This window comes from Poromitra crassiceps, assembly GCF_964638095.1.
Source record: "Poromitra crassiceps genome assembly, chromosome: 13".
In the NCBI taxonomy this organism is placed as follows: domain Eukaryota; kingdom Metazoa; phylum Chordata; class Actinopteri; order Beryciformes; family Melamphaidae; genus Poromitra; species Poromitra crassiceps.
Window position 1 is genome coordinate 20,369,964 of NC_139644.1, and position 17,793 is coordinate 20,387,756.

The following is a 17,793-nucleotide window of genomic DNA, read 5'->3' on the forward strand; positions in this document are numbered from 1 at the left end:
CTGAAAGATCAGCGACACACAGAATCAGGTATCAAAAAGATGAATCTGATTTTCTCACTTCATCCCAGCATAATAACATAAGGCGATGATGCAAACATAAACAGCCCATTTAAGATTCATAATGCATTTGAAATTCATTCCTACATTACAGCAATAGTTAATCAGACCTGAATATGAGGGGACTGTCTTCCTAGTCAAAACATCTGTATAGGCTATCAAATGCAGCTACGTTGATGCTTCATGGATCGGGGGAAGGAATGAAATGGTAAAATTACCGTTGTTGTCAATGCGCTGGGTTTTGTCTCTTGCATTATCAATGGACACCCCATGAATTTCCACCCACACTTGCGGGTCCACGATGGAGCTGGCCTTGCCCGTGTTGATTTTCGGCAGCTGCTGAGCAGATATGATCTGGAAGCAAAATATCTGCAATCAGTCTGTTTGCATATCAAATTCTCCTATGAAAATGATTGAAAATATCCCCTAAAAGATTAATAGTGTGTTCCGAGTGAAACCGTCATATGCTTTAAAAAGTTACACCCAGCTATAATCGTCATCTATGAGTCAAAATTTCAAAAGTTGGTCAGTAAGTCACCGCTCACCCGTATAGTCAGCTGGGTGGGGGTGTGCCCCGGGCCTCCTCCTGTGTTCTCTGGGTTAAAGTCGGACAACGGGCTGCACAGGAAGCTGGGTTTGAGGATGTATCCACAGCGACCGTTGGGGAGGAAGCGACCCTGGTTCAGGTCCATCTGCTCCCCGGGTGTCTGAAAGTTCAGGGCCACTGTCCGGCACGCATGGAGAGGGGAGACGATCACACGCACCGACACAAAACATTTTAGCATCAGTGAATTAAATGAATGTGTAAAAGCCAGTTCCATCAGTGTGCAGGGGCATAACATAGCAGCAATTGAATGAAAGTGTAGTCTCCCAGCAACCTTCTGGTCTGGAGTACTAACCCATCTGGCAGCCACCATTCCACATTTCCTGGGGGTCATAGTTGGATGATTGGAGACGCTGGCCAGAGGGGTAGATCCGGCTCAGCTGCCTGCTGTTGTGTCTCACAAACAGCTTTCCTGCATAAATGAAAACATAGAAAAACAAATGCTAGAAATACACCAGAGGAAAATCATATTGTCTCTATATAAAGCAATGTTATGTTGTGACTTTCTCTCTATAATATCAGGATGCAGTCCTTTCCGCTGCTTTACCGGAGTCTTTGATGAGTTTCAGGGCTTCGCTCTCAGAGAAGGAGGACATCTCATTCGGCGGTTTTGAGGACGTGTTTTCAAATCCACGGAAGGGAACGCTCCTGCAGTACACCACCAGCTCTGACAGCTCGGGACTCAGTTTAGTAGAGACCACCTAGGAAGGGCACATAAAAATGAAAAAGAGTTGATGATAGAAACATATTTATTTCAAAATATATTGCACTAACTTCTTTTAAAAGCTCAGATTACAAAGGTACAAAGACAGATCTTCCTGAGCTGACCTTCCCAGGATCCTTCTTGGATGTCTTCTTAATGCTGTCTGCTAAATCATCATCAGAGCTAGAAGAGAAGCTGTTGTAGCTGCTGGTCTTCCCCAGCTGACCCAGGTGAGGAGTCTCCCTCTTCCCTTTCACCAGAATACACCCCCTCAGCTCCTGCAAGGAGAGCCACAGGAACAAATTAATAGCCTGCTGGCATTTACACCTACACAGAGGTCAGAAGTTCCAGACAAAGGGACCAGGTGTGTAGGTGTGTGTGTGTGTGTGTGTGTGTGTGTGTGTGTGTGTGTGTGTGTGTGTGTGTGTGTGTGTGTGTGTGTGTGTGTGTGTGTGTGTGTGTGCGACTGTGCGTGCGCGCATGCATGCGTGCGTGCATGTACCTCAGGAGAAGGCAGGGCCTTCAGTGCCTGGTCACTGATGAACTTGTCAAGTAGCTTGCTGCCCAGGATGGTGCGGAGATGTTTGGCCATGACAGCCTGCTGCTCCACAGAACAGTGGTTTTCCAACGACAGGATTAAAGGGTATGGAGAAGCCTGCAGAGATAAACATAATAGGAAGCTGTTACACCAAAACCATTACAGTCCAATTACACCACATTGTATCAACACAGGACCTAACACTGTAATGCTATACTATGTCAAAGCCAAGATACCGCAGCGCTGCCTCAGAGCCAAGAATGCAACTGTAACCACAAGGGCTTTAGTCGTACGTCCGGGCAGGCAAGAAGTCAAGAATCTGGATCTGCTTAGTGACTTGTACCACTGAGTTGTTTCATGTGTAGGAGGGACAAACAGCCTGCATAGTGTCAGAACTGAAGAGGTGACGACTCAGGTTTCTCTCACCTTGAAGGCGTACTGGGCGATGGTGACAATGACCTCCTTGAAGGGGACCTTGGAGGTGAGAGTGTGGCCGTGGTAGATGACAGGCTCTCCTTTATCTCCGTCCCAGCAGTCCAGCTCCACACAGCGACAGCCCTGATTCAGAGCCCTGTCGGTGACAGGTGGCACACTGAAGTTACAGCGCAGGATGTAGGATGACAGTGGGTAGGCTTCCAGACAGGAAGTTAAAATGGGGTTTTGGAGTTGGACTGAATGTTTGGTCATATACCAGCCTTAATCTGTTGTCATCAAATCTGGCCTCACTATCATGGTGAGTGCTGTTGCATCTGAGTATGTTTGCAAGAAATGGGACCAATATGTTTATCTCACGATACGATTCGATAGGCGATATGGGGCTCAACCACGTTGCAATGTAATAAATAAAAGTTCAATGACAACCAACTCTGGCTGTGCAGAATTATGTTGAATTCTCTGCTACAAATCTTGCAAATAAGATTCAAATAGTGCAAATAATATAATTTCAACAGAGGGCTTGTGAAATTGTGACGAGCAAGCCGTCTCATTTGTGATTACGACAGCAGAATAAAATGTAGCTGATATTGCAATTCATTTTTCAGCTCCACAATTCGCATTGTCTCATTGATGTATTGCAATATGTTGAATTTCAATATATCATCCCATTCCCATATTGTTTACACATGTGCTATTTGATGCACAATTCTGGCTGTGTAAAAAGGTTACAGAGTGTCTGAATACCTGATGTATGGCTCGGTGCTGCTGGCGCTGGTGACTTGGTCCTTAGTAAGGTAGGTGTTGTGTGAGGTGGAGATGTAGTAGTGGGAGAGGGGGCGGCTCATGTCCTGGTAGACCCTGGCGTGGTCGGGGTTAACCACGTCATTCTCCTGAGACAGCATGTACATGGTGAAACCGTTCTGGGTCATGAACTGGTTCTTCTGAGCTGCGATGAGTAGCAAAGCATATTCGTCAAATCAATTAACTTGTAACTGGGTTTATCAGTCAAACCGGTATGACAGTTTATGAAGTGGTTTCAGGGGTAGGTATAAAATAGGACTGGTGTAGGTGCAGGGGCAAGACGAGACAAGACCAAGATCACACCCTCCTTCTCTCACAGGGATTAACATACCGGTAATCACAGTCCAGGAACTATCTCATTCTTAAAGTGGTAATACATGTTTATTTTTATATTATTTATGTTTATTTTTCTTTTGTTGCTAAACGTTCATTGCTGTTGTGTTTCTACCCTGCATTTCCCACAGATCACCTGTCAATCAAACAGTGTGTCCAGTACTGTGACATTGAATTTTCTGTCAATGCAGTGTGCGTGTCTGTACTGTAGGTGGCGCTCTTTTCCTTGTCTGTACAGCCATGGTGGGTATCACTGCTCATGCTAAGCATGCAGGTCTTCCTCTATTTATTCCAAGCAAACCTCATAGGATAAGTTGGATCACTATTTTGTAAATAATTTAACAATTTATCAACATCAACAATACATTATTCTGTTTAATAATGTAATGTAACCATATTTTGTCAACAAGGTTCAAGGCTCCAATATGGCTTGGAGTAAAAGACTAAAAACAATAAATAGCCACACAAAAAACACACTCACAACACGGCACGCGCGCGCATGCACGCACGCGCGCGCACGCACGCACACACACACACACACACACACACACACACCATACCTTGATTGAGTGCAATAACTCAATAACTGTATTGCTATTGCACATTGCTGCTGCACAACTTGCCATGTATTTCTAACTGTGTCTTTCACTGTCTGCCTTATAAACGTATATCTGAGATTGTGCACAACTCGCCCTGACTGCACCTTCTAGTGACAATGTGTAGGAGTTTACCTCATCTTATTTCTATTGTATTTGTATTGTGTGTGTGTGTGTGTTTCCACTGTTGCCTTATATACTGTACGTACATCTGAGTATATATAGAAGAAGAACTTGATGGACAAACCCGTCTTTATTTGTCACACGACAACCCAACACATGCATGCGGCCAGCCACACACACACTCATGCTGATGGTGGCCGATGAAATATAGTCTCTGCATTTATCCCATCCCTGCTTGTCCTTCCTCCGGGGGGCAGCCAAGAGCAGTGGGCAGCTTTCTTTTGTACAGCGACCAACTTCAAATGTTGACGTCACTGGTCAGATGACGATCTTTTAGGGGGTCCATATCGATGTTGTATGGAGGAACCCCAGGGGAGCACAGGGAGAACATGCAAACTCCACACAGAATGGCCCTTTTGACGAGATAGCCCACCTGGGCAGTGGGCACTGAGGACATGGGGGGACACACCCTCAGCGCCCACAGCGTCTCAGGCGGGAATCGAACCCATGACCTTCTAGCTGTGAGGCGACAGCGCTACCACTGCGCCACCATGCCCCCCATACATATTACTGTATTGAAATGATGGACTTGCACTATGTCTTGAAATGGAGCCCTTGCATAAGAATTTCACACGTATGTACTCGTACAAGGGAGTGACAATAAATATCTTGAAACTTGATATTTATGTATTCATATGAAAACGTTGCAGATTAGTGAGTGCTTGTGGGACCTACCCCAGTCATTGAGCTCATAGGTGCGTATGAGGCTCTGGGCATGAAGCAGCGAGGCGTCCTCCCCCTGGTCTCCCAGGAAGTCGCGCAGCTCGGCGGTGGAGAGCACGCAGCCGTTGCTGGAGTAGTGTCTGAACACAGAGTCCAGCTCCGGCCGCCGCAGCAACTCCCTGCAGAACTCCTCGATCTCGATGTGGTCCAGGCGGTCATCGCACGACCGGTCACACTTCTGGGACACAGAGGATGTGGAGAAACAGATGTATGCGACGTGGACAAACAAATAAGCATCCAAACAGAGAGTGAGAGAGACAGATAGAAGTGGCATGCTTTTATTTTGGGAGTGCTCCAAATTCTCTGGGGAGAGGGCACTAATATAATTCAACCCAGCTGTGCGTACTTACATAAAAGCCCTATAGTACACTCTGAGGAGGGGCAGTATTCAGAGAATGCTTTGTGAAGGAGGATGAAAACAACAATTAAAGTGAAATGGAGAGCTGAGGGACATAGCAGGCAGTAATCCCACACAATAAAGAAATAACTGACTGATTATTATTGTGGTGGAGGGAGGGTGTAGAGAGATGGAGGGGTGCGGGTGGCTGACTGGCTTGCCACTGGTTTGGTAATTGAACACAGACTATACACTCTGGGATGTCTGGGTAAACTGATACGACCCTAACTATCAAAAAAATCACGAGTAACTCCACATCTCTATGCGTCCACTCTCTCTCTCTCTCCATCCACTCAGAATTCTGCGCACATGAATTATATTGGCTGACCATAAACGAAAGATGTTGTTCGTCTACGGCAGTGGTTCTCAAAATTTTGGCTTCAGTACCCCCTTTCCCTGATTTCTGAGTCCAAGTACCCCCTTTACCCGACTACCTCATTTTGCTTAGAAAACGGCATGAGAAAGATATAACATGATGCACAGTGCACTGAATGAATAACTCACCTGTTGAAGAAAATAACATTACAAAATAAGAACTTGAGTGAAAGAGTTGCAATTAGTGCCTCCTGAGCAGTGTTGGGAGGGTTACTTTTACTTTTTGAATACATGCCCTAAAATGTCATTTGTAACCTATTCCATTACAATACTCAAGTGTATACTTGAGGGTAGAATACTGATAGAATACTTTGGATGACTTTTGGAACACTTCAAAATAGTCTTGCTGAGCCCATTTGTCTGGGTCACTCTGAATGTAGCTAACTCTTGCTTAGTTAGGAATGACGTTCTTACTGTCTTCAGAGGAAAGCTACCAGTATGGTAACAGCTAGCCTGGGTAAACCCAGCCTTCAGCGTGACGTCACAGGCTATTCCTGTAGCGTAAGTTTTCTTTGTGACTGATAGCAGCACATAGAGGTCATGTGGAGGCTGGGTTTACCCAGGCTACGTAACAGATGTGAATTTAGCTTGAAGTTTGATATTCATCAGCTAGCTGCTTTTTTTTAAAGAGAGAGAGGAAGACAGAGCCAATGTGTCACAATCTTGACTAAGTCAAAACCACCACCTGTTAGTTAGTGCAGTAACCTCACCAGGCTGCTTATAGACCGTCATAAAAATGAAATATGTTTTTATTTTTTGACATTTATTTCACCAGGCAAGTCAGTAAGAACAAATTCTTATTTACAAGCGACAAGAGCCACTTGAGGGAAGGGGAAGTGGGCAGTTTAATATAAACTGCCGTTTCACAGCCTTTTCAATGGATTCACATCAAACCATCTCTAATTTGTCTATAATATTCCTCATTTATATTCACTAGTAGCTATCAGCAGTGACTAGCTGACGTAGCTCTTAATGTCAGTAGTTCTGTGAAGTGATAGCATCTTCGTTCTCAGATTGGGCATTTTCCTACAGTTGAAAAAGAGCCAATCTGTCACAATCTTAACCAAGTCAAAAAAATGCAGTTATGACGTAGCCGCCTCACCAAATTTCACAGTCATTAATTTTCCAAAAGAGACCTTTTCTTGTCTTAAAATCCCCTCATACAGGCCTCAGTGTAGTGGGCCTACTGTACATAGGCTTTGCACACAGGTGAGGAGATGTTACACTACACTCTATAATATCATCATACTGTATCTCCACATCTCTATGTGTCCACCAGAGAACTTTAATATAGATAGAGACACCCGAACTTGCAGTCACTTTCTGTATCTGTGCCACGGGGGTTTCGCCACTGCCATGCCCCTTAGGAGACTGGTCAGCCAATGAAGTTTCATACCATTGACAGACAGCCAATCACAAGCTGAGAACCACGGCCATTTAGGAGACAGGAAGAGTTCCATTTCTTACAATTGGCGGAGCATGGAGTGGTGTGTCTCTTATATTAAAGGTCTTTGGCATCCTCTCTCTCTCTCTCTCTCTCTCTCTCTCTCTCTCTCTCTCTCTCTCTCTCTCCTCTCTCTCTCTCTCTCTCTCTCTCTCTCTCTCTCTCTCTCTCTCTCTCTCTCTCTCTCTCTCTCTCTCCATCCACACAGAATTCAGCTCACATGAATTATATTGGCTGACCAGAAACTAAAGATGTTGTTCATCTACACTATGGTGTGTATTGCAGGTACCTTGAATAAAGTGCGGGCATACTGCTCATTCAGGTCAATGTTGATCATCTGCAGCAGTCGTTTGACCTCATCGTAGCTCATCTTACCATCCTGGTTCTGATCGGCTCGTTTCAGGTAGCCTCGGATCCAAGTGTAGGGGTTAAGGAATAAACTCAGACTACACCTAAACACCATACACATACAGTTAGCTTGTGGATTAATAGTGCGTTAGCATCATCATTGATATTAATATGAACGCTCAAAGCATCGGCCTGCTAGGCCGGCCGCTGACGGTGTATGAAACATAACAAATAAGAACATGACTGTGCCTTATGAGTCCACCACTAAAACATATGGGACCTGAAGATAAAATCACACCTTATTCTCAGGAATCATCTGCTGCACTAACTACTACTACTACCTGCCCGCTCACTCTCTGCCAGACAAACTGTGTGCCGGCCGGGCAGCAAAGGTAGCGTGGGGACAAGAACTGCATTCCACAATCAGGAAGAGAGGGACACTGCTGACGAGACGTAACGGTCATGCAGCAAAGAGCAAAATAAAGAGAGAGAGAGAGGGAGAGATAAAGAGAGAGAGAAGCTGATCATGTGAATGTCAGCTGCCCCCCACCACCTTTAGCTCTTTACAGTAAGATCTTCATAGTTTCACTTGGTCAAACCAAGCGATTCAGCTATATTTAGAATCAGGAGCCCATTTCCTCGGACCAAAACTTGAAAAAATGGCTTATTAAAAAAATATTTTGATGTTTTGGTTACGTTTTGGTCCTTGGTTTGACCAAGTCAAACTATTTGTATAAGCACTTTACAAAATGTCGATGGAAAAAAGAATGGGGGGCAAATCCTTGGTTGTTGGCGTGACTTTGGCTCTCTACACGCCACCGGTTCCCAACCTGCAGACACGGCCATTGTCTGTAGGAACGTCTGACCAAGTTGGAAGTACCGCTGCCGGGACTTGAACTCGGGTCTCCACTACTACTACACTATCCAGATGCCCCTGCCAACTTATTTTCAAAAGCTTATGGAATAAAGCCAGACTACACCTAAACACCCACACAGTTAAGGCCGTTTATGGATTAATAGTGTGTCAAGATGGCTCATCATCTATATTAAGTAACAGCAAACAAATCAAAAGTCCAAATGTTACACATAGCCTACAGCCTAAAGCATAACGACTATGAATCCAAACAGGCTTTATTTGCTCATGTCATTTAAAATTATGGAGGGCAATAAACACCGAGACCTAACAGTCAATATTCTACTTGTGGTGTGAACTCTAATAGGCCTACAGTGTAGATGAGTCAATAGCAGCAAAAGTCTCATTCTAGTTAATTATCCCAGTGCTTACAGTTTCACCTGCACACACTGCAGTGCAAACTGCAGAGATCACACACACACACACACACACACACACCACACACACACACACACACACACACACACACACACACACACACACACACACACACACACACTGAGCACTTAAAGCTAAAAGCCTCCTAAGCCACAGACAGTGTATGAAACATAATTACAAAAATATGACTGTACTTTATGAGTCCACCACTAACACCTGTGACCTGAAGATAAAACCACACCTTCTTCTCGGGAGTCATCTGGTGCACTAGTCTGGACATGCCCCGGTGCCCTGCTGATTTCTTATCTTCTCAAAACTCAAAATGTGCCAACAGAACCTCAAAGAGAGACAAACTGAGAAGCAGAGATGATCTTAGTAACTAAGACTTAGTTACAGGCTGTCTGCTATTTACACTCATGTCACCCAGTGACTATGAGGGATTATTATTCACAAAGATATACAGACTATATTTAGACGTTGTTTTTCACTATCCATTGCTGCACAACCTGACTATGCTGCGGATGTGGGATGGCACATGTGACATGACGTGTTAGGCTGCGAGCAGCATCAGTCACCATAGCAATCATATCTCAGCTGCACTATATTTACTCGGTGTGGAAGCGGCATATTGCAATGGGGAGGATATTGGTCTAGTTTCTCTTTCTGGGTCATGCCGGCCACGCGCTCCTTCAGGGTGCGGATCCCTCGGACCCAGCGCTGAGCCTCGTCCTCGCAGGGGCACAGCAGGTCCAGGCTCTTCCTGGCTCCTCGGAAAACCACCGTGAAGCAGCGGCTCTCCGGCAACGAGCCGGACAGCTGCCTCAGGGCCTCGGACTGACAGCCTTCACGCACACACTCCACCTCTGTCACTGAGACTGGGAGAGGAGAGGAGAGGAGAGTGGAGGAGAGGAGAGGAGAGGAGAGTGGAGGAGAGGAGAGGAGAGGAGAGTGGAGGAGAGGAGGGGGAGAGCAGAGGAGGACAGGAGAGAAGGAGATGAGAGGAGGGAGAGGAGAGGAGGAGAGGAGGGGAGGGAGAGGAGAGGAGGAGAGAAGAGGAGGAGAGGATAGGAGAGGAAAGGAGGGGAGGGAGAGGAGAGGAGGAGAGAAGAGGAGAGGAGGAGAGAAGAGGAGAGGAGAGGAGAGGAGAGGAGAGCAGAGGAGAGGAGAGGAGAGGAGAGGAGAGGAGAGGAGAGGAGAGAAGAGAGAAGAGAGCAGAGGGGAGGAGAGTGGAAGAGAGGAGAGGGAGAGCAGAGGAGGGCAGGAGAGAAGGAGATGAGAGGAGGGAGAGGAGGGAGAGGAGAGGAGAGGAGGGAGAGGAGGGGAGAAGAGGAGAGGAGGGGGAGAGCAGAGGAGGGCAGGAGATAAGGAGATGAGAGGAGGGAGAGGAGTGGAGGAGAGGAGAGGAGGGGAGGGAGAGGAGGAGAGGAGGAGAGGAGAGGAGAGGAGAGGAGAGGAGAGGAGAGGAGAGGAGAGGAGAGGAGAGGAGAGGAGAGGAGAGGAGAGGAGAGGAGAGGAGAGGTTTGGGATAAATGACAATAAGGACAAACCCAGAATGTGTGTTGCTGTGTAAGCACAGATTTGGCTGGACACCACAGTGGCATTAAATGCACATGGAGCTGAAAGAAACTAAAGGTCAAGGATCAAGTCTTCTGAGGAATCACACATTCTTCCTGGCAGAGTGGTATAGCAACGCAATGCTTAGGTACAAACATGGCTGTTATAAAATACGACCTGTACAGGCATGAGTGTAGCAAGTGTTCACCATATGCTTCTCAACGGGATAATTTTAGCCTGTAACTTTACGACACAAACTGACACTCAAGTGTAAGCTAGACCTCCCAGGAGATGCTCCCTCTGCAGACAGTAACAGACCGCGGTCATTTCATGGGCTGCTTGAAATTATCTTTTAATCTCTTGTCTATGATGATGATGTGGTGGTGGTGAGAAAAGGACAGACAATCTCACTAGCCTCTCTAGCTGGTCCTATCACAACAACGTTATCCAGTCTCCCTCTGAAGAGATAGGCACTGTGTGAGTGATGCCCGCAGTGCAGTGTGTGCGCTCAGATGGGGAACAGGCAGTGTCCTGACAATAGCCCCATTCTGCTGCTGAGGGCTGTAAAGGCCTCCGCTCTCCCACCTCTTCCACATTCCTCCGTCTTGGTTGTCCCATAGCCATGGCAAGAGTAACATGTGTGTGCGTGTATCATCTGTCTCTGTCTGTATGCGTGCTTGTGTATGGTGTGGGCTGGCATGGCAAAAAGTGTCAAGTGGTGTCTTCTATGCAAAGTCCTTCTGAGCTGAAGGCACAACACTGAACTGCAGGTCCCTGATCACACTGGATCACACACACACACACACACACACACACACACACACACAGACACACACACACACACACACAGTTCTCCACGGCCTGCCAGTGCGGCGATATCAATGTCTGTCTGCTAAAGTGGTCACCCTGCCCTGGCCCTGTGTGTTGTCATCTCTGTATGGTGCGACAGAGCGAGTCCGAGTGTTACACGCTGCAACACCGTCACTCCCTCTCTATTTCTGGCATGGCTGCAGCGCAACTGAGAGGCCGCCCTCACCACCCACTGACCCACAAACCACTACCTGCCCAGTGCGCCCGCTCGCTCTCTGCAAGGCTGCCTGCACCCATTCCCCCCTAGAGCAAAGTGCGTGCCGAGGGTCTGTTGGAGGTAGCGTGGGGACACAAACTGCATTTCATCATCAGGAGGAGAGGAGGGACACTGATAATGTGACTGACTGCAGCATGGCCATGGTGGGAGAGGTAAAGGTCATGCAGCAAAGAGCAAAATAGAGAGAGAGAGACAGCGAGAGAGAGAGACACACACACACACACACACACACACACACACACACACACACACACACGCACACACAGAGAGAAACAGAGAGAAAGACAGAGAGAGAGAGAGAAAGAGAGAGACAGACAGACAGACACACACAGAGAGAGAGAGAGAGAGAGAGAGAGAGAGAGAGAGAGAGAGAGAGAGAGAGAGAGAGAGAAGCTGAGCATGTGACTGTCAGCTGGCCCCACCACCATTAGCTCTTGCAGTAAGATCTCATTCACACCTTGGGGATGGGAGTTGTTCAGATGAATGACCGAATCCAAACATTGATATTGTACTGAAATTCAACACCAGATTTAACTTGAAAACATGAGCTGTGAATGTCCACTTATTTTCAAATGCTTTCTACAGTCTAAGCCAGGCTTAGACTAGAATGATAGCTTTTTAGATTCTAAGCTATCGTTTAAATACCTTTGGTGCCTCATTAAGGAAATGACAGAGCTGGTGAGGTGGTTAAGTCGGTAATAGGGACTAGGGAGAACTGTATTCCAAAATACCTCTGTCCTGTCAGGTGGCTGAGTTTTATAATACCGTAAATTCCGGACTATAAGCCGCACCTTTTTTCCCGTTTTTTGGCCTTTTTTGGCCCCTGCGGCTTATATAACGGTGCGGCTTATCTATGGATTTTTTCACAAAAAAAAAAAAAAAAAAAAAAAAATCTCTCTTTTTTAGCACTCTTTCTAACTATAAATCCTATATAACTATAATAAGTTTTAATTTCCTCTCTTGCCCTCTTTTCACCACACTGTATGACACTGTATGACACTGTGTGCACTGTAAAAAACAACACAGGTGGTGTTGTGTTATGTTGTTTTGTTGAAATGTTAATAAATGGGAGCTTCCTCAAACAGCCATCTCTTTCCCGACAATCCCCTCTGTGCATGAACCCTTACATATGGTAATTAAACATTAAAACACAATAAAAATAAATAAAAATAAAAAAACATTAAAACACCTGCGGCTTATAGTCCGGTGCGGCTTATATAAGAAAAAAATAGTCAACTTTGCAGGTGCGGCTTATACACCGGTGCGGCTTATAGTCCGGAATTTACGGTAATAATAATAATATAAATAATAACTTTATTTGTATAGCATGTACCTTTCAAAACAATAATTAATAATTATTGAAAACATTTGTGAAAAGATGCTATTAGTATTAGTACAAAACATCTACTTAGCATTTACATTTTAGTAACATTATTATCATCCTGGTGAGGTGAGGTGTAAAGTATAGAAGCGTATTGCATAATTCAAATGGAAATGTAATTCACATTACAGAGTCAATTTACATGTTACATTTGGTAATGTAATATGTAATTTACATGTTACATTTGGTAATGTAATATGTAATTTACAGTACATGTTACATTTGGTAATGTAATATGTCATTTACATGTTACATTTGGTAATGTCATATGTAATGGAAATGGACATCTGGAAATGTGATACGTAAAATTTAAATTGTCCACGTAATCAGGATTGCATGGCCCATTTGAATGATATGCATGCATGTGCTGTGCTTCCATAGTAAAGGACCACTCTTTACCACTCTTTCTGTTATTTACTGTTCCAGCATGTAATGTAGGCCACCAGCACAAGTCACAGTTCATGTGTAGCCAGGCTAATAGAGCAGAGTCAGTGGGCACTAATTCATAGTAAGATATGTGTCCTACATACTGACAGACAGACTCACTCAATTGATGCCCTGAATAACCTCATCAAAGATAGCAGCAGGCACCATGCGTGCCCGGACACAAGTTCCCACTGAGGAATTTAAGGCTGCCCACAAACTCTTCACCTTGTGTGTGTGTGTGTGTGTGTGTGTGTGTGTGTGTGTGTGTGTGTGTGTGTGCGTGCGCGTGCGTGCGTGCGTGTTGTGTGTGTGTGTGTGTGTGTGTGTGTGTGCGTGCGTGCGCGCGTGCGTGCGTGTTGTGTGTGTGTGTGTGTGTGTGTGTGTGTGTGTGTGTGCATGCGTGCGTGCGCGCGCGCGTGCGTGCGTGCGTGTGTGTGTGTGTTCTGGGAGGGGGAGGCATGCAGGAACACAAGTCAAAACCCAGAGATTGAACCCAAACCATTGTGGGAATTTTGCTCATTAGTGAGCTGGTGTGCCAGCTTTCCTCTTTGATCCACCCTTTACTCAGGCACAACATAAGCCAGTATTACACTCTAACCCACTCATCACAAGCCTATATATTTGACCAATGGAGGATTGATAAAGACGCCTGTGTTTCCTGCACTGTGTTGCTACATACATTACCAATGTGAATTAATGAGTTTGCAGAACCTGAAATGAGACCTTGCCAAGGGAACACACTACACAAATAAGGCAAATGGAGATAGACCCGAGATAAAACAGCTGAAACAACTCAGAACAATGAGCTGGCTGAACGAGCGCATTGACTCACATCCCAGTCTGAATAGACTGCAAACAGGGAGTGTGCACTGTGCACTGGAGGTCTGTTTCAACAGTATGCCTGTAGATAAGATTCCCTTCAGGCAAAGTCCATTTTTCATAATCTGATATTGCTTCAGTCTCCTCTCCGGCGGCTGAAACCTTTCATCATACAAGGCCCAATTCCTATTCACTCTGTTCACATGACCACTCTCACTCTCCAAAGACTCTGTTCGTATCACGTCACCACTCTCACTCTCCAAAGACTCTGTTCGTATCACGTGACCACTCTCACTCTCCAAAGAAGACTCTGTTCGTATCACGTGACCACTCTCACACTCTCCACAGTTTTCAACAAGGACTGCTGCTCGCTCTCCTCACCCTCCCCCTCTGGTCATAACAAACTGCTCTCCTCCCTTCTCCTTATGGTCCTTTGTCTTCCTCCTGTTCACCTTAAATGCTCTCTCTCTCTCTCAACATAATAACCCTGCTGTAGTCAGCCCCCACACTCTGTCCTCTCCTCTCTTCACCATCACCATCACCTTGACCCTGGGGCCAGGATACTTACAGGTCTGCTGGGCTTTGGCCTTGCGGGAGCTCTTGGTAGACTCGCACCACACCGTGACGCCGTCCTCCAGCAGCCTCAGGTTGCGGCTCTTCTGCCACCTGGTCGAGCGAACCTTCACCATGCTGGAGCCCCGCATCATCACGCGGACGTCGTCATCATCCAGCACCCCTGGAGCACGCACACACACATACACGCACGCACGCACGCACGCACGCACGCACGCACGCACGCACGCACGCACGCACGCACGCACACACACACACACACACACACACACACACACACACACACACACACACACACACACACACACACACACAAACTTTATTTCCAACTCATGGTCCAGATAAAAGACGGGACATGAGTCATGACATACAAGGAATTACATACAAAGGATCAATAAAAGATCATGGTTTCAAATATATGTTAATGTCTTACAAAGAGACAACTGTACCAATATCCCCACCCCACAGCTGGGATTGGTAGCATGCGGTACTAAACCTTATGTTTGATAAAACCAAGATGATTTCATTTACATTTACAGAGTCAGATGAATTTATACATGAGCTTTCTTAAAGCAGCTTGGAAAGTATTGACTCCTGCAGCCACAAACATGTCACTTGCACACTACACCATCTAGGTCTTTTAAGTCATATTCTCATGGCATCATTATAAGCTACTTGAAGTCTCTATAAGCTTGCTTGCTAAGTGTAGAGTGGTGTACACAATATGCTCTGAACCTTGCGTGAGAGAATGTGTGCTTGTGCTTACATCCTACGACACATGCGCAAACAAGAAACAAGAGAAGTTTAAGTGTAGAAATAACTTTCAGTTTGACTTAGTAAGCTTGTGTCACCGATCACTCAGTCTGCTAAGGATTAGGCTTTTTGAGTCGTTACTGTGAAATGGAACAAGTGAATTCCTTGTGACATCATTTGTCATCATTTGTCATTTCCTTGTGACCGTTGGGTGTCGGTTCTAATGATTGGAAATTGATTGGGAAATTCTGGAAATTGGAAATTCTCAGATTAGTCTTCTCTCCCTGCCTTTTGTTCACAATGGCTATGAATGAATGAATGAAAAAAAAAAAAAAAAAAAATAGCTCCATGAAGAAGTATAAGAATGCAGTGATCCTAAGATAATTGTTGGGCCATAAAACAAAGGAATATTTTTGCGATACCATAAGAGGTGACAGTACAATAAGGTCTGTATTAACTTCTTACTGAGTACCACAGAAGCACCATAGTGTTGTAGTGATTTTCCATCTGTGTCAGGTTGACATCAGGGGCCATGAGAGTGATGCACCTGAGTGCCACTTAGCCAAAACATCATGGTCGATTTTCTCTTCTGAGAGCTGGGCAGTGGGCGTCGCTTTTTTAAATGACTATAGTCCCACATAACAGCAATATTTCTCTAAAAACACACCTGGGTGGCGTTTTTATTTTTAAGCCTGGCTTTCCTGCCTGCATCCTAAACGCAAGATGCGAATGACCCGTGCACAGACAAAAAGGTGTTGAGTGAAACTGTCATGGATTCTCCCTGTCGTCTTGAAAATAGACAATTCATAGAAAACGTTTACGTGGAAGACTTGAACTGAGCTTAAGTTACCAAAAGTGTTTTTCTTTTTCCTTATTTCCATCTTCTGTCAAGCTGGACTCCAGAACTATCATAACAACAGAAGCTCAGAAGAAGCCTGAGAGAAATTGAATGCTGAAGATGTGAACCAGTCACGGTACATTTCAGATGGATTCCTCTCTTGGGGCAGCAGCAGTCCAACAGACAGCAGAGAGCGAGGCTGTTATTAAGGTTACAGTATGGAAAGTTGCAAGCTGTCTGTGTCTGTCTGGCCATACAGATCATACTAGTTGTCCCTGGGTGGCTGCTTGATGGAAATATAATCAAAAATGACTTTGACACAACCACTATTCCTAATAAAAAAGAAAAGAGCAGAGCCTGAGCTGTGGATCAGGACACGCATCATTATTTGTTGTGCTGAATAAAAGGCTTGGGGTGTTACTAGTGTGAACAAGTGAATGGGCTCTATAGCAATGGCAAATATGAAGAGACGAATGGCATGAACCACAGATGGGGACTTGGACTTGAGACTTGGACTTGAGTCAGACTTAGGTCACAGTCACACACAGTGATTTGAGACTTGACTTGAGGTTTGGGACTTGCGAACAATCTTTTTTTCTTTTGGTGCATTAATATTAAGGACATTTCTACTAAAGTAATCTAATCAATGCTAATACTGTATGCTAATAGATAAAGGAGTGAGGATAATACAGTAGATGCTTTGAATTCTTTAGTTTTAGCTCTGCAGTGTACTAAGCAGACCGGATCGCATGCAGCAGATGATAGAACGCTAGATCGATAGAACGATAGAATGTGAGCATCTCTGGCATGAACAAAACAGCTTTAAGTTGACACGGTTGGTTAGAAGTTCCAACATGTGGAATATTAGTGAAACATGGAGCTCACAGCAGGTATGAAGCGTGTGTGATTGCATATATATATAACATACATGTATGCCATATACTGTATGCCTTTACATTAACCACAGGGGGTGGCCTCAGTGGGAATGTAATTCCTCACCCTGACGTTCTGCCATGCTCAACTCAATGAGCAGCAGATAGCACGTAGGCTACGTAACCATCTGAATTAGGACTGTTTCATACTCGCCCTCCTCCTTTGTGACGTGTGCAGTTGAGAGGACGACGCCTTTTCAACATACAGGATGAACTGGTTTTGGTTCAAATCTTAAAGGAGGTCTAAGGTCTAATCTGTCTCTGAAGAGGCTGGACTGCAGTGTGTGCTACTAAAAGGTCATGTTTACACACTGGTTTCAATGACCCTCATTCCACAGGTTCCAATGTGACAGAACCAAACAGTCCCATAGTGTGGAAGACCAGCCTATATGAGTGTACAAAACAAATGGAAGGTCAAGGTGATTCACTCGAATTTTGATTTATTTCCTTGGATGGAGGTAAGAAGGTTTAATGTTTATTGCAAATTCTATGCATGATTGAAATATTAGCAAAACAAATATTGTTTTTATTGCTTCTCCTTTTAAGATATCAGAGAAAAAGCTGTCCCTTATGTATTTTTAAATGAATTTTTGGTTCTTGTT

At 45.1% G+C, this 17,793-nt stretch overlaps 1 protein-coding gene across 1 annotated transcript in view; it reads right to left on the minus strand.

Moving 5' to 3' along the window:
• plcd3a (phospholipase C, delta 3a) overlaps positions 1-17,793 on the minus strand; it is a 31,602-nt gene that overhangs the window by 1,878 nt on the left and 11,931 nt on the right. Inside the window, exons 2-13 of the mRNA XM_083649069.1 lie at positions 14,664-14,831; positions 9,475-9,703; positions 7,479-7,635; positions 4,926-5,151; positions 3,082-3,283; positions 2,329-2,473; positions 1,867-2,019; positions 1,490-1,642; positions 1,209-1,362; positions 957-1,073; positions 603-781; positions 276-411 (exon numbers count right to left, since the gene is read on the minus strand). Coding sequence (XP_083505195.1) covers positions 276-411; positions 603-781; positions 957-1,073; positions 1,209-1,362; positions 1,490-1,642; positions 1,867-2,019; positions 2,329-2,473; positions 3,082-3,283; positions 4,926-5,151; positions 7,479-7,635; positions 9,475-9,703; positions 14,664-14,831 — 2,019 coding nt within the window. The remainder of the gene's footprint in view (positions 1-275; positions 412-602; positions 782-956; positions 1,074-1,208; positions 1,363-1,489; positions 1,643-1,866; positions 2,020-2,328; positions 2,474-3,081; positions 3,284-4,925; positions 5,152-7,478; positions 7,636-9,474; positions 9,704-14,663; positions 14,832-17,793) is intronic.